Raw genomic sequence first — 24,706 nt, 5'->3', positions numbered from 1 at the left:
CTTGGCCTCTCAAATATGCTCGCACCTTCATGTCGACTATATAATTTCTAAGGGATGTTATGTAGAACTGCGGAGTGCTTTCCTCTAGAAACAAGGGATTTACTCTACAAGACTAACATAAGGCCAATACTTGAATATGCTTGTACCATATGGGGCCCCTGGACTCTGACAGACATAACGAAACTAGAGAGAGTATAAAGCTTAGCAGCCCCTTTTGTAGTTCAAAATTATACATGGTGTTTTAACGCATCACAAGCAAAGGAAGACGTAGGCTGGAATACACTGCGAAATCGTAGAAAGGCATTCAAACTAAAACTAAAATGTTTGCGAAACATGTACCATGCTAAAGCTGGCCTCAATCGTGATACCTATATAAAAACACCAGATTGCACTCCTGCAAGGCGTGACCACGCACTTAAGATTAAAAGAGTATAGATGTAAAACTGGGCTTTTTAAGATGTCTTTTTTCCCAAAACGGTCAGTGAGTGGAACAAAGTGCCCCGTGATGTCATATTGTTATCTTCAAGTGGTGCCTTTGCTTCAGCCGTTTGATGTTTTTGTTCCCTCGAGAACCGCTGTGTATTGCTTCACGCATGTATGATTTTTTTTTCATGGCCTTCGCTTGTGTCAGAAATTTGCCCTGAACTGTAATTGTTTTCTACACGTGTTCTTTACTAACTGCTTTGATTTATCAATGTAATATCTACTGTTTCCCCCCTTCCCTATAATGCCAAACTCGCGCTGTGGGTTACTGTGTTAGAAAATAAATAGATAAATAAACATAGTGGTAGAACTGGTGCGTTTTTTATCATTCTAATATGCTCATTCGTGGCCCATAGTTTTCTGATTTTTTGGAGTGTCTCAAGTGTTTCACCGAAAAATCACTCCTATAAATTATTATAAACGGTAATATTTCTTGACTTTGGGTTAATTCGGTAGTGCTAGAAAAAGAGCCCGCAAAACTGGTACGAAGTAAATGACAACTACAAGCGCGGACGAACAACTGAGGAAAATTTTGTTGCAAGAGGCAACTTATATAAACGGGCGAGTGTAATCTCATGACGATGCGAGAAGGAAAGGCAAAGGGAATTAGCTAAAACAGGAGCCACGTAAAGGGAACACAGTTATTATATAACAAATAGCCACAATCTTTCGGTTTAACTGCCATGATACGCTATCTTCCGCTGAAGGAGTGCCGCCGAAGGCGAACTCCCAGTCTTGCTCCTAGTGCCAAAGGGCGATGCCTGCTATTTTTCACGGAATCGGGCGTCTCAGTCAACATGCGGGTTTAAGCTTTGGGTAACAATTGTCGTTTTCACAGTGTGCGGCAAGATTGCTTTCCGTTTTTGTGTTCTTGGAGTACGTTTGCTCTTTAAGACGTTCGTTGATGCACCTGCCTGCCTGGCCTATGTAGACCAGCTTGCACCCAAGTGGGATTTCATATACTACCTTTCGGAGGAAGACAGTACAGCTGGCATACGGACAAAACGAGGAGAACTGGACACTGGCGAGAGCTGGGTGCTCGACCTACCTGACCATGTTCAACCAACATGTCCGAATACCACTTAAGTGCATTGCATTTATAAAATGCGCAGGGCACACATTTCACGCATTGTTTGGCATAGTTATTCCTACAAGTGGATTCGGCTCCCTTCTTCGTTGTTAGTCATGGCACACAAAATGGCCAATTTGTTTGACGAGAAAAAAAAATATGTGCTGGGGAACTCCTTCAGCGGGAGATGGTGCATCTTGGCAGTTAAAGAATGTGGCTCTTTTTCAGATACTCATTTATTATTTGTTAACTCAGATGTTACTGTTTTAATCAGGTATAACACTTTACGTAGTTTCTGTATTTAGCTCTTTTTTTTTATTCTACTAACAGTGTCGTGGTTATACTCTGTTGCGTTCCGATATGTTGCCATTTCCAGCAGAATTTGCCTTAGTTGTTCGTCAGCGCTTGTGTTTGTCGTTCACTTCGTCCCTGATTTTGTGATGTTTTTATACCAATGTAATAAATTCTCGTAAAAATATATAATGTACGTCTTCTCGTCCACGGCGGCAGCAAAAAGCAAAAATGCCCGTTACTTCAACATTTCAGCGCATGGTACAGATGTTTAGATGGTCAAAATCAATACCGAGTCCTCCACTACGGCGCGCCTCATCACCCGTGTAGCGCCGCCGTGTTAAACCCCATAATCAATTAATCAAATAATATGAGTCATTTCCATTATTTTTTTCCAAAACACAGGACCAATCGTGACTCATTACGTCAATTATAACGGACTCAAGATTTCATTTCGTAATACACTGCAAAACGGGAGAATCATGGCGGTCATTTTTCTGCAGTGTATCCCCTTATAGATCATAAAAACCGGACAATGGTCACACGTGCAATAATGCTAGCACGGCAGACAGTCGCTTCAGTATTGGCTATAATCAAATCAAGCACTGGTGAGCCACAGCTTGTATCACGGGTTGGTGCATTAATTAAATTAACAAATCTCAAGTATGTAGATTTATGTCAAATTCTCCGGCATCACGGGGTTCATAGAGGACTTCAAGAGGTTCCTGGAGGACATGTACAGGATGTGCAGAAGCAAAATTAAGCCATCGAAAAAAGAGCGAAAGTTTTTTTTTTGGTTGGAAATCAAATAATGAACAGTGTCTTTTTGAAGTAATTCACCACAATCCCAGAGAAGCTGCTCAGGAGGCTTATTAGGAAAAGATAGGGATAGGAGTAAACACAGAAAATTTAACTGCGAAACTTACGATGCCACCTTGTACAATAGATGTGCAAAATTCCGCCGAAAAGGATGCATCTTTAGATGTCCGGCGAAGCATGGTTTCATGACTGTATTCAGACATCCGAGTTATTATATTCGAGTTAACTATGAAGTGATTTCAATTAATACTGACAGCCAAGCGTTAGCATCGCTGTTCATGCCAGGTGAAAAGGCACGAAAAAAGATGAATCAATACATACTTTAAGAACGTCGCCAGTGGTTACCCAATGACTAAAAAGAAACGAGATAGCGCTAGTATTTGCGCTGTCATTTGGGCAGCAATATCTAGCAAGGGACAGTGTGCATTCTCCGATGCTAAAAATTGGTGCAAAAGGAATGCTCACTTTCGCTTCCGCTGTCAACATCTGAGGCAGCAATTTGCAGTCTTCCTCAGCCCATTGTAGACGAACTTGGTTAGCAATTGAGAAGGTCTTGCTGCTGGGCGAGTTGGTGAGAACTTTGCGACATGGCTCTAGCGCTACAAATGGACGAACACAAGAAAGAGGACGGGACAGGCGCTAAACCAATGTCGCAAAATTGCTTAGCAAAGATTGGCGTTTAGAACGATAATGACAACTTTAATGTTATGAGTCGAGAATAATCGTCATAAATGATAAAGGAAGGTCGTGGATAACAAATCCTCACTCCTATCTAAAAAGTGAGCGGTATAGGGTCAGGAGTGACGTGAAGATCAAACTAGTGGCGTATAGGCAGATTAACACGATTGCTACACCGGAATGAGTTAAGAAGCGTGGGAAGCAGGAAAATATGGCAGAGAGATGAGTTTTAAAATATCGTGGAACAAGAATGGATCCATCTGGCACCAAATAGTAGGCGCAGAGGGTCTATAGCTGAGGCCTTCGTACTGCAGTGGAAACAAAGCGTGTCATAACTAAGGGTGTTATTATTATTATGAAGGCAAAGCAGATGACTGAACTGTGGTGGTAATAGGAAACCAGAAGAAAAAATTTAGGATGGAAATAAAGTAGGCTGTAGGATGAAGTGTGAACGAAATGAAGCAGGTTTGGTTTCACAGTGCGCATAGTTTAGATGCGATCTTGAGTTTTGTTGCTTCCTCCCCATAGAAATGCACACTATGACGACGAGCTATCCACGTTTCGCCTAGTTGTTATCAGCTAAAAGCAAGATTTATAAACCTCTACACTCGTAATTCACAGGTCAGCATTGGAGTGCTTGAAGACAAAATCTACGTACCTTGCTGCGAACTCACGCGAATAGTTTTGCTGTCGCTTTGTGAAGCTATGTAGATATAGTTGAAGCGGGGAAATTGACATTTTGGCGGATGTTCTTTGCATTACCAACTGATTATTTTCGTTTGTCAAGTAGTGGTGGGTGTAGCGTCCATAACGTGTTTACATTGTAGGCACGGGCTGTCACTTAAGCATCTCGAAGCTGGATGGCTCTTTTCACACTGAACGAGTCCTCTCCGAAGTGCGGAAATTTGCGCCAACCAGCAGCATTCGAGACGACAAACTGCACGAAGTGACGGTGAGCCTCGGCCAGCAGTGCAGTGCGCAGCAGATCGCAGAAATTATGCGGCAGCTGGAGGCCCAAAGCCGGGAGCTTTCTGTAAGAGCGGTTGGTCTCAAGACCACCACCCTTGAAGACGTCTACATCAGGTGAGAAACAGGGGCCGTATGTAGTATCAAGGCGCACGGCAGTGATGCGCGCTGAATGGGTCAATTTCAACGCCTGAGGCATCGCATCTAAAGGGTATTACGGTTGAAGCGTGATGTCACAAGAACATTTCAACAGGTTAAGCCTGCAGTGTGGATCAGCATTTAAAATGCACCCAAACAATAACTAATAGCGTCCGTGTCGCGATAGCTGGGCAAGCATTTCAACAGGTTAAGCCTGGAGTGTGGATCAAGATTTAAAATGCGCCCAAACAATAACTAATAGCGTCCGCGTCGCGATAGCTGGGCAAGCTTTCAAATGGCATACACGTAGATTTAGGGGAAATACGCCATTGCCGCGAGTACTAGGCTAACTCTGATTCTGCCACTGTAGTGTATTAATGTATTGTGGCGGCAACGAACTTTACATCCTTCACCGGTATCGTTCGCCAAGCTACGGTTGCTCACACATCCTCTTTTACTTTTTTAAAAGGTGCTTCGACTTCAGCTAAAGAACACGGAAATTAACTCCTACGAGTAACATCACACAGACAAGTTTAGCCTAGTGAAACTCACGCTCACTTGCCGCATCCTAAGATTTAATATATGCGCCCTTCATGGTCCTAACTGCGGGGGCTACCTGCTATAACTTTTTTGCCGGCACTCAGCGCCTTGTGTTTCTACAATGAGACGCGAAGTGACGGGTCCTCCTCATCTCGCCGTTGGTGTTTGCTACACTGTGCTGACATTTGACTTTGGAGATGATAAGCGGAAATACAGGGCATGAAACGTTGTCCCAAGGACCTCTGAGAGATTCCGTGATTGTCATGGGTGGGTTTGGGTGTTGATATTTTTATTGTGACTTTTGTTCTCAGTGGTATGCATATATATACAAGCCTCAAGCTTCGCGATCGATGCGCCACCTGCCGCCGCTTCTATGCGGCGTTTACGGGATTTGCGCTGCGTGGCTGATAGGGACACGTGCAGTATTTTGGTTCTGTTTCGCTTCTTTTCGCACTTCCGTGCCCTATAAAACTCATGGTTACGTCTAAAAGCAAAGAGTACGTTTAGATCACTTAAAAAGCAGCTGCGTCTTCATAGAGTACTCGAAAGCCAACAAGAGCTAAACGAGGACGCCGTTCTGTGGGCTCCGTCGCCACTCTTCTGGGCGTGGGCGACGGCAGCAGCATACCACCACTGTCACCTCCGAATACGCCAGGCACAAGTGAATTCTACTGTCGCCTCGTTTAGACCTGATACTGGCACAGTGAGAGGTTGGTTTCGTTTTGCAGCGCGGACAAGGAATGCGGCTTTGTTTCGATATATACGTATTTTAAAATATGATCCGGGGATGTCAATACCTAATACCTGACACTAACGTGTGCCTTTTGTAAGAATATAAGCCGTGCGAAAATTTTAAGTATATGACAAGGCTGGTCGCGTGTTCGATTCCCGGCCGCGGCGGCCGCTTTTCTGATGGAGGCGAAAAGCAAACACGCCCGTGTGTACGAGATTTCGGCGCACATTAAAGATCCCCAGGTGGTCGAAATTAATCCGTAGCCCTCCACTACGGCGCGTCTCATCGCCTGCGTTGCGTCGGCGCGTTAAACCCTACAATCAATCAATCAATCAATCAATCAATCAATCAATCAATCAATCAATCAATCAATCAATCAATCAATCAATCAATCAATCAATCAATCAATCAATCAATTAATTAATCAATCAATCAATCAATCAATCAATCAATCAATCAATAAATCAATCAATCAATCAATCAATCAATCAATCAATCAATCAATCAATCAATATATTACAAGACTGTGCTTCGTTAAATATGTGCCCACTCACGCCTTACAGCAAGAACCTAGGAAAGTTAATGAAACCACGGAAAAAAAAACGCTGCGCGAGTCCGGAAGAAACAGAATAGCTTTAACCGGAATGAAAAAACCCAGTGAAGCTTCTGATATGGTAAAGACGGTCATCGAAACTTACTGAGCCAAGTAGGACTCACCAGACCAACTAGACGGTACATGCACTGCTATTTCGCGAGACATGGGCAGAGGAGGGTAGGGGGACGCTGCGTACAAATGCGGAGCAAAATCCAGCAATGAACATTTAAGTAATTCCGTACGCAAATCTCGCGTTCACTTTCCTTTAGCTGATCTTTCGGCGAACGCATTTCTGGAAGTATGCAGGGTAGGCGGTTCACAAGCGATGAAATGTGTCGTTGAAAGAGTGTGGTATTTATAAGGCCCTCTTATTTCAGTTTTTGCTTTATTCCGCAGGCTCCCTGTGCCATATGACAATGTTTCGAAGAAGCGTTTAGTCGCGGACGTGCATTATATTTTAAGCCTGCCTCCGCGCTACTCGCAGAGGATATATGTAGCAGATGAATGTTTACGGATGCTCACCTCACGACAAGACGACCCTTTGTCGCGTGCTGATTCCCGACTATAATTCTGCATTATCCATCGTACTTTCGTTGAATGTTCGCGAAATTAAGACACACGGGCTTGTGAATGTTGGTGATCAATATATGAGGTATGATATTGGCTAACGCAACTGGCGGGCTGTCAAGTATGAGTGCTCCGCTAGGTTATGTAAGGGCCCAAAATCGATTTACATCGTAGTGCATAGCCGTAGCATGAACATCTGAAGAAACGCTGGTTACGGAGACACTGCTAGTAAATTTCAGGGCAGTGTAACTGCAATCAGCTCCATGCATACGCCGGTTCCACGACGCTGGCCTGTGTAACACAACTAGCGCTTATGCAGGCCGAATATACCACACTAAGATCGCGTCAGAAACATTTAAACTCACGAAAACGCACTCCATTTGCGAACAGAGTAACTGCTCCACATAAACATGGATCTTTAACGCCCACAAACGGTAAATCTCAGTCGTGAGCGTGCCGCAAAAGCAGCGGCGACAGTGAGGAGTGGGACGGAGACTCCCGCGGCTGCTTTCGAAACGGACCGATAGGGGGATTTCACTGGCGCCCCTACAGGCAGTTCTGGAGGCGTATAACTCCCACTAATTTGATTGTAAGTTTTCCCAGTTTCACACTAAAGATTGACTCATTGGCAGTGCAATTGCAACTCTCTTTTTTTCAGTGTATATGAGAAGGCCACAGAAGGGGACTTTGAAGATTCTACTTCAACTGGTAAGCCAATAGAAAAATACATTGCTTTTGGTTCTTTTTAACCGCCGTTCTACAAGAAGCGTTTATTGAATATACTTTTCCCTCCTCAATATCTCCCAGCACATACATGTGGTAATAGACTTGAAACAACATTGGAAGTGCCATTTGTTGTGTTTTTTTTTCGCATTTATTACGTGGTGTTTGCATTTGTCGATTTCCTCACCAGGTGCCTTGGTATGCCAGTATTTGAAGGTTTCGCTGATGTAAGGAAAGGTCTTTGTAAAGAGGTCAACATGTAGGACTCAGTGACAAAGGTTACTTTTTTTTGTTCATGTCGGAGTCGTCGGTAAAGTGTGCCTAGCAAACAGCTTAGTATTATCGGCAAAGTATCGTTCAATTTGATTAGAGTTTTATCTTAGATGGTTTGATTACGCAATTTTATGGTTTTATTTAGATGGTTTTATTTATTACACTGGCCTGCGGCTATGAAAGTGGTTGTATGTGATACACTAACGTTTGTGCTCCACACGACCGTAGTGGTGTGCGCGCTATGGGGATTATGTAAGGTGGCCCCGCGGACTGCTTTACGCGGCCGCAGTGGTGAAGGTAACGGCAGCCTCGTTTTGAACTTCTTAGTGGAGGGCGCTGAAGGATATCGTTGTGGCGTTGAGGCTAGAGAGGGTGGAAGTTGTGTAATAGGCTGACGAGAAGGTGTTCTGTCGTGGTAAGCTTCAGTTTGTGTGTGAATCTCTTTTTGATTCTATGTTCGTGGAGAACCGGGAAAACAGTAATGGGAGGTCGATTTCAGCAGGGTGGGTAGTCTGTATAGCATTGCCTTGCTCTGCTTTATAATCCATAGTCGGGGGCGCTAAATGACCCGATTAGCTGCTTTTATTGCAAGTGTATTGGGTAATGCTGCTTTTAATAACCAGTTCAAAGCTGATCAGGTACTCCCGACTCGGTGACGCTGTCCATATGGCTTAACGGTGTGCATATGGCTTAAATCCTATAGGTATCTCGGATTTCTTTAATGCGCGGTGAGCGCGACCACAGGCGGCGCTGCGAAGCGCGCCTCCGTGACGTCGGCTTAGGGACTCGCATCTTCCGTCTGCTTCACTCGGACTTGCTCTCCCTGCTGTTTCTTTGCGCTCGGTTGACGTCTGATGCTTGTCCGCACCCGATTTGGTATGAGCGTAACTTTTTATCGTAATAAAACACTTCAAATCGCATACACCAGCTGAAGGCGTTATTTAAAGTACAGTTTTTGATACTGTTCCGGAAAAAACATTGCCAGCGTCGCCCCAGTTTTTACGAAGACGGCCTTGTGCGAGGCGCGAAAAGTCGGAGTAAGCGTCAGCTTCAGTATTCAGCAATCTTTTGAACAAAGGGAACAGTCAGCTGCTAATAACCGGCAACAGCGAAAACGCAAGACCAAAACAAATACAGGCCTTCGGGGCTGTCGGATTTGGCAGAAGGCATTACGATTACCGGTAATCAGATGTAAGGAAAAGCAGTTTTGCAACCTCGCCGAACGATCTAAACTATTATATCACATCACTTTAGGTTGTAATAGCATGAAAGTATGCCGACATGCACTATGGACCGCAAAAACTGTAGGTTGAGTTCCAAATAACCCGACGATTGCTGGTTTTATACCAGGCTTCTAACCAGTATGTAGGTTTATGGAGCAAAACGAGTGAATGTCTACGGTAAAGATACAGTAACACTGTTTGTTAAGACCTGGAAGGAAATTTGTTGCATTTCCCACAGCCTTATCTCCCCAAAAGTCAGATACGCGTCATCGGAAAACTGTGCTCAAGAGGAAAACGAGGAGGCAGAGGAGAAAACTTTTTAACAGGAAAATCGAACTGATTAGGGGCCGGTTCCCCAGTCCAGTACAAGAGAGTAAGAGTAATTTTCTTCGGTTCATAGAAGGCCATCCCGAGTAGACTAGGATTTGTTTTTTAGGCCTGGAAGGGGTGGCAACCAATAAAGAGCTGTTTGGAAATATTCATCAGTTTCGATTCTTGTAATATATCCACGTATACTATTTATTGCGTTCGTTAGCTAGTATATCACACCTTCAACACCGTAATCATGTCATGATTGGGTTGAGAGCCAGCTCGTTATGATAACGATGTTACGATAGAAATTCGGAGCACAAAAGCCGCCTTCGAGTACTCTGGACAACGTACGTTGTCTGGATCGCGATCGCGGTGGCGTCCGCAAACCTTCTCATTCTATGTTCATATGAATAAACAACGTGCGCTGCGAATACGCATCTTCGTGCACGCAGCCATCACGACAGCGAGTTTGTGGAGTAGGGAATGTATGCCATACAGCCCGAAGAAAATATCGGCACGATCTTTGTGATCCTTCCAAACATCGCACAACATACTAATAAGACGTTTGTGACGGTGCGGAAAAATAATGCGTTGTGCAAAGTTAAAAAAAAAACATCAACCTGACACAAGTGAATAACGAAAGAAATACAAGACAGCCTCTTTATTTCCTGCTATGCAATGCTCGTGTAGGGGCGCTGTGCTTGGCACGTAGTATTAGACGGTATTAAAATTACAGCATTAAAATACTGTATGGAAGCCTACGCATTTGGAATACTTATCGATTAGCTCTGAGCGCTGAACCTCGCGTATAAGCTAGAAAGGATGAGTTACACGATCTTCTGACTGATACTCTTAAGAAAGTTGTTCTCTCTCTCCTCGTGTGTTTCAAACTTGTGGGGCACACAGCTTGAAATTCTTCATGTCTCAGAAGCTACTAAAAATACCTGAATTATTAGAAATACGCTATTTGATGCACTCAACCATGAAAGCGGGTGATTTCTAGCAAAGGAGCTGCTGACCCTTACAAGCGGAGTGTAGCAGACGACAGTGGAGCGAGTCCCTAAGCCGACGTCAGAGCCAGGGGGCGCCACTCAAACATCTCACCGCCAACAGGCGCCTAAGTCGAGAAGACTCTGCAGTTCACGTCGCCGACGCGACAGCTTAGCGTTGCAGTCCACGCATAATGTCTGAAACTATTCTCTGGAAATTAGTTTGCAGTGTCGAAACAGCTGAACAACTGCTCTCAAATTTGGCATTAGGGACTATTATAACCGTCAGCCATTTTTTGTGGTTTGTCATACTTATTTCTTTTTGATAAAAGTTTCACAGCTGGCGTAAAGGCGCCTGAGGATAGCGCTAACGTTGATGGATCAAGGACAATGTAACGACCCGGTTGCGGGTATTGGCCTCCGCAAATTAAGGTCCTTCGGCATAGAGAGAGAAAAAGAGAGAGACTTCATTTGCGGTCAGGCTGACCTAGTGGTATTCGTTTGTTAGAAGAACCATGGCCAGCTCGATGTGTGGTGTTCTCTAACATGGATATCGCGTGGTGTGCAATGGCGAGTTTTTATCGCGAGATTAAGCGCTCGCAAGATTAATAATATGAAGCCTTGCAGTGTGTTTCCGGAGAATAGCATACACTCTTAGCCAAAATGGGAGAAAATAAGACTAACTGCAGCAATTACGCCTCGCGAGGAACATTTAGTCCCCAAAAGACCAAACGCGCCAAGATTAGGGCCGTGTGCAAAATGAAGGGACCAAACGTTGGTCCCTTGACGCGAATGGGACCAACGGAAAGACTAACAGCGCCCTTTGCTCCCGCAACGTTGCTGTTGCTCCCCCTGGCGGGGGCCCTCCGATTTGTTTCTACTTGTTCGGCGGCCAGCGGGGACGGACGTGCGAAAGGTGAGCTGCGGCGGCGACCGCTTTTCCCTATTCGCCCTTTTTTTGAAGTTCGTGAGCTTGCATCGTAGCGTCAGAGTGCTGAGCTATTTTTTAAAACCAACGCCAGTCGATTCGCTGTGCGTTACTGCCGACGGCGACCTAATTTTTATTTGTTTCGGTCAAAATTTACCCAATTTTTTGCTTAACCCTAAAATAGTAAAAATGCAATTTCTCTTTAAACAAGTGGCCCAACCGCATAAATAACCGTCCCAGCAGGAGCAGCGTACAAAAAGGAAGCTAACCGCTAACTTCTTTTCTGTTGAAATTGCAGTTTTAATACATTTATAGCCAGAAATGTCAAAGCGTGGTTAACACGTGGCCGAGAATCTTGAAGGGCTCTAACTTTTTAGGCAAACATATGAACACTAAAATAACAACATGGTACTGTTAGGACACAAGAATTACTCGCAGACATATTAAATTTTAAATGAAAACGTGATATTTTAAGCAGGAAAATTACAAGAAGTCTGGCAGAACGCCGGAACTGCAACGGACGCGTACACTCTGAGGCTGAGTAGGGCAAAAATAGTTGCACCCTCGTAACCGCAACTACGTCCAGAATAAAACTAGACAAAAACGGTTAAAATCTGATGTAAATTGGCTGAGTAAGGTATTTTTTTCCATAATTTGCGGAACCCGAACTTGTAATCTGCCGGACCACAGCAGAACGGCAAAATGAAGTCTTCCTCGAAGGCGCGGTGTGACCGCCGTAATAAAAATCCTCTAACAAAATCGTAGAATCTTTATGTATCTCACGGCAAGTTTTTTTTTTTTTTTTTTTTTTTTTGAGAATACAGTGTCATCTAATGGCCCCTTTTCCAGTACCGGCCCTCCTTGTGGCCGCCACGGCGAACCTAACTGGCAGTAACGCGCCCCCCCAAAATTGGTTGGCTTTCGGGGAACTCGTTCACGAAACATTCTCGTCCTGCAGTCCTTCCCGCACCCACCCGTCACCCGTGCCTTTCACATGAATTTCACAGTAGCAGGCGCACGCTCGCGTGACTCATCTAACGTGGCCGAAAGCTTCCTTCACTTTTTTTCATTTTCGTTGCTCCCTCACTGGTAGCCAAGCGCTCGCAGCGTGGTCAGCCTCAAACATTTTTGCCCCTTTTCTTTGAAAGCCTTTTTTTGTGTGCACGTACGAATTCACTGTGAACTGTCCGCAAAGAGGAAATAAAAACGTGCAGCCATAGCCACTCCCCATGCAGAAAGCTGAGAGGACGCCGTTTTGTTTGTTTCGCCCGAGGCTATTTCTTAAACATTGAGAAAATTTGGCTCTTAATACATTTTCGAAATAAAAACGCATTCTTCGACACCGACATCACAGCCAGAAATCAATAATGACCTTGTTCTATACAAACCCGCACCATCAGCGCAGGAAAGCAGGTTTTCTTCCAATAAATAAATATTCCTTCTTGTTTTCTTTTTATTTTTTATTGCAGTCAAACCATTTTGATTTAGAGCTGGTGCTGACAGGAAGCGTCTCTTTCCCTACATGTCTTGTGAAAGAGAGGGAAGAGGCCCTTGTTTCGTGCTACGTAAGCCTCTGAGAATGATAGCGAACCTGCATGCGAGAAATGAGCAATCTTTCTATTTTCTGTTGCCCTTATACAGTGGTTCAATGCGTTGAGTGAGGGAGCATGAGTCCCCAAGTTCTATTGCTGGTTTTAGTGGCGTCTTTTCTGCTGGAGTCGGAAAAACAACAATGTCTGAGTTTCGCTTGTTAACTACCGTGGCCATGGTCTTAATTAATCCGTAGTCTTATACTCAGTGCAATTCACAGGCCACATTTGGCTGCACTACATAAAGCGTTGATTTTGCTTCTTTTTGCTTTTTGAGGTACTTTTTACGGATGCTTGTTAAGGCTGCTGGAAACTGCGTTTTTCTCAATTTTGCGTCCTACCATGAATAACACTTGTTTTGTTGCCCTATTCATTTCCTGCAGGAGCGTGACGACATACGCCCATTGCCGACAGCGTCACGGAGGATGGCTGTCTCCTCTCAACGGACAAGTACCTCAAGACAAGTGGAGCACGCTTGCGTCAAGGACAGCAGCCATGTATACCCGGAATAGCCCAATACTGGGCGCATCGCCTAACTAAGGTGTGCCGTACAGGCCTTAGAAATAGAGACTCCAACGTCAAGAGTAGAGTACAGTTTACTTTTGTTGTGTATGTTGCTCACACAATGTTGCAATAAAAAGCTTGAAAGTAACATTTTCTTTGTCGTGAGTACTTTGTCGTGAACAAGTGGCCAAGAAATACTGCTTCTGGTCTCTTGTGTTTACTTCTGTCTTCTGAATTGTCGGTCTAATGGAATGACAGTCACTCATGGAGTACTTGCACGAGCCAGCACATCGTCTTTTAGTATGCACGGTTAATCCAGAGGGGAGCATTTGCAGGGATGAACATTTAGTCTTGAAAGCATCAATTGGTCTAGGGAGAGTAATGGGAAAGATTAACGATTGATACTCAGAGGACCAACGGTTGGTCTCCAGTCGACTAACAGGGGTGACTAACAGTTGATCTGCAAGGGACCAACAGTTAGTCTTTATGGCGGACCAACAGTTGAACCATCAAGGGACTAAGTGTAGAGGGACTAACAGTTGGTACCCTTGCCGTTAGTCTCAAAAAGGACTAATTCTAGTGGCAACGCAGTTAGCCCCCAAAAGGACTAACGCCGATGCCCCGTTAGTCCTTTTTGGCTAAGAGTGTAGGTTAGAATCTTTCGTTAATGAAACTGGAAAGACGCGCAATGCTGCTTGGGGGAAAATAACGAGTATACTTGAAAATCCAGCAGCCTGATTGCGTTTTTGGTAGGTTGCTAAGTATAAATGGACGAAGGGAGCGCTGCTGTAGCCATTCTTGAAACGAACTGCTAAAAATATGCGAGATGTACCGTGCTCTTTGTGCTAGCAACACCTTTTAATGTGTTGTCGTTTTCTAACATTCTGTGAAATCTTTGCGGAAAACGGTAATAGTTGGAGGACGCTGGTTACCACTGCCAGAATGCCAATAACGGGGACGAAAACGTTCTTCCCATTACCTTTTCTCCGCATAAAGTTCGGAATACTGAGTTAGGACTAGTGAGTGCGGTCATCGGCTTCCATTTTTAGAAAGAGGAATCACGTACTTCTTTTTCTAAACTTGTGGGGTGAACCATGTGTTACCGAAATAATTAATTTGTCACGGTAACTTGTTCACGTACAAGAATAAGCATCTTGGTCGCGTGGGAGTTGCGGATTTTTTGATGAAATAGGTCCTGAACAGTCCTGAGCTATGCGACAGCCGTATCTTGGAAGAGAAGAACGTAATACCGAAACGAAAACAATCTCAGAAGGAGGAGAGTCTCGAAATAACAGCGTTAGTGTCCCCACTGCCGCCGTTGTACGCCAATACGCCCTGTCCTAAAGCCAACTTTCTTTGTCGATGGTGAGTGATCATGGGTGAAGTGAACAGGGCCTCAATGGAACCTGCGTCCCTCGCGTTATGAAGCCGGCGTCTATCCGATCCCTCCATTTCCATTGGGTCGAAGCGAACGTCAAGCAGCAGGTACCAATTCGCGCCGTACACCCGAAACCCAAACGTTAGACCTACGGAGTGCGCACCCCAAAGTTGCTGCGGGTATTCTAGAAAAATGGTACGTACCTGTAGAGTAGCACATAATCGCAGTGTGGGATTGGCCAACCAAAGAATCGATCCCTAGAAAGCTTCGCGTTTAACCATCGCCGTCGTTAGACTGAAGGGTGCATACTTTTTTATTCCTGAGCTTCACAATCCTAATGTCCTTCCTAGCTTCCTCAGGATAATCTTGCTGACGGTTTATAACTTCTTGAATCACGAAGGCACGGCAGTAGAAACCCAATAGGCAGGCAGTACTATATCGTTTAAAAATAGGGCCTGGATGGTTGCTCATTATTTTATAGTGTGCAGCAAGGGACGTTTTTGCGGGCGCGCAGCTTTCTCGGGTGAACAGTGCCATTTGTTTCCAAAGCCAATTTGGTGGCTGCCCCTGCCTTTTGAAAACTTTTATGCCCAGTCTGACCTTCTAGCACAAGAACTAATAAGCATATTAGACGCGGGGCAGTGCGAACGCGTTCCTAGAACGACGCCCGTAGGTTCTCGCCGTGACTCCTGGGCGCAACAGCTATGTAGTTCAGCCACCGCTTTAGCACTTCGTGTAATCCTGACCGGACCTTTGCATTCTTGGTTTGTTTAGTGCGTTGAAAATGATATCATTACAGTTTTATACGAAGTTCTCATTTATAGTGGACACCAATGTTAGCTGGGCATGCTCGGCAGTGTGTTGGGACTAACGCACATACGCTCCCGCTAGGGGTCTTGTTCGGACTCCTTTTAATCAAGACGCCAATGGGTGAGTAGTTTTCAGATACACGCAACATATGCGTCGCATTTGTTGACCAACCTTCGAAGGGTTTGCGTATTGGGCCTAAACATTGTGGCGTCTCTGTATGGCGGGGTCCCGAAAAAGCTCCTACGCGTTCGTCAGGGCTCTTCATGGGTTTACGGTGCTCACAGCCGCGATGGGTGACACATCGAAACTTACCCTGCAGGCAGCCGGGTTCAAGCTAGAGAAAGCTTGGTGTAAACGCGGTTTCGTCGATAAGTGTCTCTGTTGTTGATGTACTGTGGCATCAACACGGCTGAAGCTAAATTTTGAGCCTTATGTCCCACCCTCCGTAGTCACCCTGGAGCTTTTAACGTAAAGGTACGCTGGGGATGCCTTTGGTGCATTTCTAAACATGCATCGCGTCTATTGTTCGTCCCCTGGGGTGGGCACGCCAGAATATTGATTAATTTTATTCAATTTCCCTAAAGGAGCGTGCAGGGACGACAAAAAATAAAGATGCACAAAAATACACAAAATATCCGTCCAAAACTGCCGAATTTTGCATGCGCAGTTAAATGTCAGTTAAATATGGGCGACCAAAGTGAGTTTTAAAGGTGGCCGCAGTTCGAAAAATATTGCGCTTCAGAGCAAATATCGCGTGTTGAACAAGACGCGGTACCTTGAGAGAAATTATCGTAGTGAATAAAATGGAGCCGAAACTCTACATTAATAAATCGTCATGTTGTGAGTTGTATTCTTTTATGAATTCTTTCACGGGTCTTTGTCGTGCTTTCTTTACAAGTGATAGGGGAGGGGTAAGATAATCTCCGCAGTTATTGTAGTCCAACACAGTTGCTGACGTGAGTTTATTCATGTTCTGTTCGTGTTTTTCGGCGTCGTTCGCGATGGCATGAGGAGGAACATCTGGGTATTTTTTGTTTCGCCTTCATTTCGCCTTTTTATTAACAATGTTTTACCCCACACAGCGTTGTTACTGTATCGTTTTCAATTTCAGTTCAGTGTGCGAGGGTGCTAGATTATACAAATCATATTTTTGGGGTCATTTGCAGTTATTAACGGGTGAGAAAACCTTAACTTTTTAATTCTATATTTTTATCTTCCTTTGTTTACGACTGCTTGATATAATAACCCTCTCCACAAATGTTGTTGCGTTATTTCTGGCACGGTTATCATGACTAGAGGGGCCAAGGCAACGTACCTGTACGTAGTTGTTAATGTTACGCAACCAAAAGCGCTGTAAGTCGAAATATGTGCTTGTTTCCGAATGAAATGGGGATGCATGCACGGGAGTATGCCATTGTTTGGTTTGATTTGAAGCTATGGGGCGTACACAGTGAATTACAGAACTGCGCCGGTGGTCTGCAGCCCTTCTGATCGGCCCCGAATGTCGACGTAGCGGAGCTTCTTGTTTGCATTACAGCCACGGGATGCCACCGGCCGGCGCTGCCCGAAGATGGAAACCCGAGGCCGCCGCCCAGCACGAAGGCGCGCCTGGCCGCTCTGTGGCACAAGCGGCGCCTGTGCTTCGCTCGCTCCTGGGCCATGCCCGTCGTCTGCTGGATCTTGCCCGCCGCCGTGTTCCTGATCGCATTCCGCATCGAGCGGGACTTGCTCACTCAACGCAATCCTGTCACGGCACGCCTAGACCTTGTGGCCCGCGAAGTGGACACAGAGGTTATTCAACTGCGACCTGGCCAGCTGTATCCCGAAGGCGCTGCGTTTATGCAGGTAATGTGGTGGCGAGCGTGAGACACGAAAGAGATACGTAGACTATATTAAATTACCCAGATCAACTGCCTTCTCCCAATGCAGGCGGCGGCGGCCGAGCAATAAAGGCATAATATTTTCCATATGAATTAAAAGGAGCTACAGTGACGCCTATTTTCAAAGTTGATACACATGACCGTCTATAAAAAACAGGCCAACCGCTGATAGAACTTTTTAAAGGAAATTTGAAGGCGTAGTTTATTATCGACTATCAACATTCTTTCTCAAGCAAATGAAATTTCGAAATATCAACACGGCTACAAAAGCTTAAATCGACAGAACAGGAATTATTGGATAACAAGGTTAAATATTTGCAAATGTGGACAATATGCATTTACAACGGTCTTGGAACACTGCAGTTTACAAACTTTTAATGTGTGCGTACCCCAGTGACCCATTTTTGAGATCTGAGGATATAATTAAACGGCAGTGCATAATAAATGTTTTCTGGAACAACAATTAGAAAATTGCCTATTATATAACAATTTACAACTAATTGCTACTAGATAATTGGTCCACACAATACAAAAGTACAGAAAGAAATTCGGATTGTATTCAATGGAACCAAGTCAAACTGAGCAAATGAATATAGTTTTAAGGTCTGTGGTTTTGGGGAAAACTTTTCTGGAATACACATATTGCTAACCGGATTCTCTAAAAGTAATGGTGTCTTTTATAGAATCAGGCATTTGATACCACTATGACTGAAACAAAACTTATATAACGGCCTCATTTGGATCTGTGCGATAGGGTTTTTGTATTGGGGCCACAAGTAAAACAAATGATAAGGTTATTGTTTACAAACAATTTGTGCCACCAATGCAATTCAGAAGATAAGACTGAGGAAAAAGAGGAGGTGGTGGTCTTCACTAGCTTTTCCTTGGCCTTTCTTAGGTCTGCTCACCTTATCGGTAGATCGAACAATGATTCCACCGAGCGCAAGCCGTCTCTCTCGACTAGAACCCCTGCACGTCAAAGCTTACATGATAACTCGTCACGACTAATCGCCGACGCGCGCCTCCCCACCAGAAGATAAGGGGACCATATTGTTTCCACGCCCTTGGTAACAATTAACGCCTGGGGGACACCCACATCGACGGCGCAGTGCACTTTTCAAGGCCAAAGCTTTAAGTGCCCCATGCTGCGAAAAACCGTCGTTGTTGAAGGGTCAAGAAAAAGGCCGCCGCTGTAAAAACTAAAATAAAAAAATGCCCCCACCTCCCCGAAGGGAATCGTGAGGAAGTGCGAATGCATTTCTTGCGCCGAGAGTACACGGCGTAGTAATTCTGACATCGCCTTGAGATGCGCCCAGCCAGCGAACGGTCTAAACTGGAGCAGAGCGAGCAGGAGACTGTAGCGAGAGAGCGCGCACGAGCCGACCCACGGAGGTCTGGCGGTTTATCGCTGCATATAAAGGGGGGTACGCCGCGCTGAGCGCGCCGAGCCAGGTGGCTGAGAGAGAAGGCGGGCGCGCGAGAGAGAGGGGTGCGCGCGCAGCTGCAGCAGCGAGGAGAGAGGAGGAGCGAGCGAAGGGGGAGGGGGACGCGCGCAGCGGCGCACAGCAGCTGCCGGGAGAGGAGGTGGTGCGTGACGTCACGGCGCGGGTGAGGAGAGGGATGCGCGCGGCGCACACCGCCGCGCTGCGAGGGAGCGGTGATCGCGTGGCGTCACGTGGTGAGTGACGTCACTGCGCCGTTGCTACCGACGCTCCTCTCCTATCTGCGCCGTTGCTAGGGAGAGCAGGGCTGCGGACGCCGCCGCCGCCGGCGGTGGATGGTTTGGGGTCGCTTATAAAGTGCATCGCACTTAAAGGAGCCATGAAGAGAAAATACAAGTTGGGTTTATTAGAAAGACTGCTTAGTCCCGATAACAATGATACCAATATCATCGCAATCTTCGAAAAAATAACGGAGATATTAACGAAAACGTGTGAAGCCGTGGCGACCCCCTAGCCAATTTCCCGCAACTTTTCTATGACGTCACGGAACCTTGTTTGTGCAATTGGCGCCCCCCTAACTGACCTGTCGCGACGACACATGACTGGACGTCTGTAATGGAGCCTCTAGTTCCATTTTACCGCATCACTTGAATGCTAACGTGCAGTTAACGGACTGAAAATTATGTTTTATTGTTGGCCCGTATGACGTCAGTCTCGCTCATAACACGTCACTGTGGCGCAAAATTTGAAAGTTATTAAATACTTGCTTTTTTTTCGTTAAAAACGCATCTTTTGGGGCTGCAATGGAGCTGAGTGAGATACTGTATCCTTAGTTCTTTCAAATTAAACGAAGTTGTATTTTCTCTTCATGGCTCCTTTAAAACCCCATTTGTAGTCGTGCGGTAATTGAACCTTTGTTTCTACAGCAGCACGCCAGTTCTCTACCGAAGATGCTATCCCATAGAGTTGCGGGCGGTACCCGCCGCGGTGGCTCAGTGGCTAAGGCGTTGCGCTGCTGAGCACGAGGTCGCGGGTTCGATTCCCGGCCGCGGCGGCCGCTTTTCTGATGGAGGCGAAAAGCAAAAACGCCCGTGTGTACGAGATTTCGGCGCACGTTAAAGATCCCCAGGTGGTCAAAATTAATCCGGAGCCTTCCACTACGGCGCGCCTCATCGCCTACGTTGCGTCGGCGCGTTAAACCCTGCAATCAATCAATCAGTTGCGGGCGGTGAGCGAACATTTTGTTCGTTTTTTTCTTAGCCGATATCCACTTCAGGGGTTGGTCCGGAATCGGTAGCTTTGAAGGTCAAATGTGCCCGCGTGAGAACATACACAAAATTCTGAATCGGAACGCTAAAAGTTGTAGAATAATGCGTGAACCGTGAAACTTGAACGTGATGGAACGTGAGTAGACAGGTGTGCACCAGCTGTGAAGTACCCCGACTCTAGAGATATGGCGTGTGCCAGTCTTGGTCTCAGACTTCGCGCAATAGCACGAGAACATGAAAGAAAAAATTCCCCCGCATTTCCCCGAGGGGGAGAATGTGAAAGTGCGAATGCACGGTTGTCGGCCCGCTTGCGGCGCTTGCGCTCGGCCCCCGCAGCCCACCGCCTCGCCGCCTTCTCTTCCATCTCTTCCATCGGGTTTGTAGTATCACGTGTACACCACGCAGTTATCAAGCCGCTATAACGCCGCTAAGTCGCCAACGCACGCCGCTGACGACGTAGTTTGAATGCGTTAAAGATGTAAGGCGCGTCACTAACGCTGATATCACGTCGCGTCCGTGGCTTGGTCGGTAGAGCGTCGCGCTGCGGCCGCAAAGTCCGCGGATCGAAACCTGGCGCCGGATGCTGGTTCTTTATAGAGGAGCACTGCGGACGCCGACGCCGCCGCCGACGCCGGCGGTGGATGGTTTGGGGTCGCTTATAAAGTGCATTCGCACTTAAAAAAATAGATGCTAACGCTGTGTAGCAGAAAATAATCAGGTAGAAGTAATGTGTGCTGACAGACAAATAATCGAAAGTGAAGACCGAGACAAAAATACGATACAGCTGTACAGAAGTTATGTATCGCCAGGCAGGCACCTTCATAGCAGGCATGCGGCATTAAGTTGCCTCGATGAATTTTTTTGCGGTTTATTTCTTTGTCGCAGTACTGGGGTTGTTCTCCTAGAACCTCGATTGGATGTATGCAGCCGTTGTCGCTGGCCTGCTCCGTTTCTGTCAAGGCGTACACCTCACTTTAAGGGCCCGCGCCTTTCCAATGGGGCGGCTACGACGAGGGGAACTCTCGCGGAGCTTTTTAAACAAACTAAGCGCCCCGTTGTGCGAAAACTCCGCTATAATGTTGCTTCTTTCCTCCGGTGAAGAAAATAGCCGCCGCTCTAACGATTAAACTGAAGGCACATTTGAACTTGGCTTTCCATCGTTGTGTTGTGTTGCCACCATTCTACGTCCACAGAATGCCAGCCGTGGAAGAAAGGTAGACCAGGGGGGCTATTTCAGAAGGGCCGAGTTTGAGCGAAACTGGGGCAAGGTGGAGCTGTGGTGATAATAATAACGTCATGATAATATTTCGGGGCAGGGTTAAAACGCTTTAAAAATGCGATTCATGCTATTTGGTGATTATTGAGGCGGCGTAATCGGTCCAGGGCAGCGCTCACCAAGGATGCGCCACTAGGGCGTGGCGCATCTTTCCGTGCTTTGCCTCGCTCCACTGATGCACTGGCGGCAACTGAGGGAACGCCAATCCAATTACTTCATTTTATTGTACTTTTACTTTATTAATCTGTACCTCACTACAAAGTCCATTTTATTTTTTTATTTCATGCGTTCAATGCGCTTTTTGTTTGGAATTTTTCGTTCTAAGACGTAATTTCGGCCGTTAGTGGCACACAGTGCAATCACGTGACTATTGCTTACTGGCAAAAAAAAAGAAAGCGGGTGATAAAAGCGCGCCACATTCAACACAGCTGCTGTTCGTATTACGCTATCGAAACTCTCCGATTTTCCACACAAAATTTCCTCGGCGTGGACCAGTCTGCTTACGTGCTTTTAAGGCGAAACCCTTGTGAGACGTATTAGCAACTTCTTTTTTAATTTATTGTACTTGCGCCTTTTTCCATGCTTTCGTTTCTTTTTCTTTTAGCACGGGTTACTTTAAACGAATTTTTTTCTGCTGTTGCGTGTTTGCGTCATTTTCGTTTCTTTCATTTGTTCGTCGTAGTGCGCAAGCAGACTGGAACACGCCACAGCCTCCCTAGAATCGGGGTTCTTAAATGGTGGTGTGCACCTGTCCTACTCCCGTGACATCACGTTCAGGCTTCACGCTGCACGCACTGTTCTACAACTGTTACTGTTCGAATCCACAGTGTTACGAATTTTGCGAACACGGTCACGTTAGTTCTTCAAAGGTCCAAGTTCCGGGCCCATTCCCCAGATGGCCATGTGGTACGAAGTAAGGAATAGCAACAAGAAAAACGACCTTTCAGGTTTGTTTGCTTGCTTTATTTCATTTTGCTCTTCACCGCTCTTGTTCGAAGAAGCTCTCCAGAGTTTTTTTTTTTTTTTCGTAGAGTTCAATCCCCTCACAACCCTCTCTTTCCATTCCCACTCCCGCCCTTCCCACTCCCGCTTACCCTTCCTCTGTCGTCGTGCGGTTGCTTTAATTCTTAGCTCTCCCCTTTACTCGCTTTCCATGCTCTGCTTCCTACCACACGACGGTGACGCTGAACAAAACCCGTTGAAAGGTGTTAAGATCGCCTCTCACAATACGCACGTGCCATTGATTGTGTTGTACAGAGGATAATGACAACATGCAACAAGCCATCAAGCTATCGGGGTATTTGCCGTGCCAGCATCAACCATGTGGAAGAGCAAGGCAAGATTATGTCCAATCCAGACACGGGGATATGCGCCAAAGACGTGCCAGGGGAATAAGATGAACCCCATAATGTGCGTGCGCCAGAAACCAGCTAGGTTATCTCAACACTCGGACCTGCGTTCCTATCGGCTTCACCCTGCGAATACACCACCTCAACCGACTATTGGTGCGTCGCCTGTCTCCTTGAGAGCATATGTAACACAGTAAAGCCCGCTTATATCGAACACGGATATATCGAATTATTGCCTATATCGAACCCTAGTATAATTTTGGTAAAAATTGCATGCATTTAAAACTTTTTATATCGAACGCGATTTTGCTCAACTCCCGCGCGGAATTTTTCGCTCTGAGGGTGATGATGATTGCTATTGGTTTCTCCTTTGAAGCGGGGTGATGACATGTCATCTTACCAAAAAGGACTAATATAACCATGTTTTACACTCTTGGTTTATTACTAGCGCTGCTTAGGGCAGGCACTAAAGCTTGTTAGGCCCGAAATACTTTCTTTTCCCTGTTACAGGTGGTAACTGTCCTAGGCAATATTCCCCTCTGCTTTTCGTCCACCAACATTCTAATCTTCTTTTCGTCCCCTCGACAGCCTTGAAGTTAACTTCCTCTCTGATACCCTTAAATCCCTGGGCTTCTGAAAGCCCAATATTCCCTTCATGTAGATTTGGATGGATACCCTCACATTCTAACACTATGTGCCGCATAGTTTCTGTTTCTTTTCCGCAGACCACACATACCCCATCATTTTGTGAATACTTCCCCACAAAACTCTTAGTTCGCAGGCAACCTGCTCTAGCCTCAAAAAGCAAAGCACTGCCCTGGGAATAATCGTAGAAATTTTCCTTTCTTATGTTCATTTTCTCAGCCCTGTACATCTCTAACGACGTTTTAGCTTCCATTTTTTCCCTCCATTTATTCGTTTCCATCTGCCTTGCCTCTTTTTTTGGTTACCTTGGCTGTTTTGGATTCTCCACTGTTCTTTCCGTATTTCATCGTTAGCCTTCTAGTCTTTCTTAACCACTGCGTGTCCACGCTTTTCAAGTATAGGTACCTAAAAACCTTAGCTGCCCACCTTCGTTGATCCATTGCTCTCAACCTCATCTCAAAGCATATTTTACTCTGAGCTTCTCTAACTTCAAACGACGCCCAGCCCATATCTCCCTGAACTGATTCGTTAGTTGTTTTTCCATGCGCGCCTAAGGCCAAACGTCCTACCGTTCTCTGGTTTACTTCAAGGCCTGATTGAACGTCTGATTTTAAGCAGAGTACATCATTCGCAAACGTGAGACCCCGAACCATTACTCCTTTCCACATTCCTCTTACTAATTCATATTTGTTATACCCCCACAGAGCTCGATGCTTCATTATAGCTGCATTCCGCTTTCCCTTAACCTTAAGTTGCTCCTCGTGAGTACTTAAGTAGTTATCCCATTCGTTTATCCACACTCCTAAATATTTATATTCCTTCACTCTAGGTAATTCGCCTTGCTGGATAGACACTACGTCGGTGGTAGCATCATTGAAAACCATTATTCCTGATGTTTCTGCACTGAAATTTAACCCGACGTCAGTGGCTTCCTGGCCGCTAATATTTATTAGCCGCTGCATATGGGTTTGGTTATCAGCTAAAAGAACAATGTCGTCTGCGTATAACATTCCCGGAATATGCTGTTGTACCACTTCGACTTGCAGCATATGGGTAAGGCTAAACCCTACTTGACTTTCTTCCAGTTTCTTTTCTAACCCTGCCATGTAAAGCAAGAACAGTATTGGGCTCAAAGGGCATCCCTGTTTCAGTCCCCGATGGATGTTGACCTGCTGGGCGCATTTCTGTCTTTCCCAAAAAAGGTGCACTCTATTGTCTTTATAGATTGCTATAAGGAA

The 24,706-nt window shown here is 45.7% G+C and overlaps 1 protein-coding gene across 1 annotated transcript in view; it reads left to right on the top strand.

Moving 5' to 3' along the window:
- Positions 1-24,706, top strand: part of LOC144167872 (phospholipid-transporting ATPase ABCA3-like) — a 148,433-nt gene that overhangs the window by 62,681 nt on the left and 61,046 nt on the right. Inside the window, exons 9-11 of the mRNA XM_077697018.1 lie at positions 4,168-4,423; positions 7,538-7,587; positions 17,146-17,453. Coding sequence (XP_077553144.1) covers positions 4,168-4,423; positions 7,538-7,587; positions 17,146-17,453 — 614 coding nt within the window. The remainder of the gene's footprint in view (positions 1-4,167; positions 4,424-7,537; positions 7,588-17,145; positions 17,454-24,706) is intronic.

Source organism: Haemaphysalis longicornis, unplaced genomic scaffold (genome assembly GCF_048455015.1).
Source record: "Haemaphysalis longicornis isolate Haplotype H1 unplaced genomic scaffold, Haemaphysalis longicornis Haplotype H1 scaffold_2, whole genome shotgun sequence".
Classification (NCBI taxonomy): domain Eukaryota; kingdom Metazoa; phylum Arthropoda; class Arachnida; order Ixodida; family Ixodidae; genus Haemaphysalis; species Haemaphysalis longicornis.
Note: the sequence above shows the minus strand (reverse complement) of the source record. Positions and strands in the feature narration are given on the sequence as shown.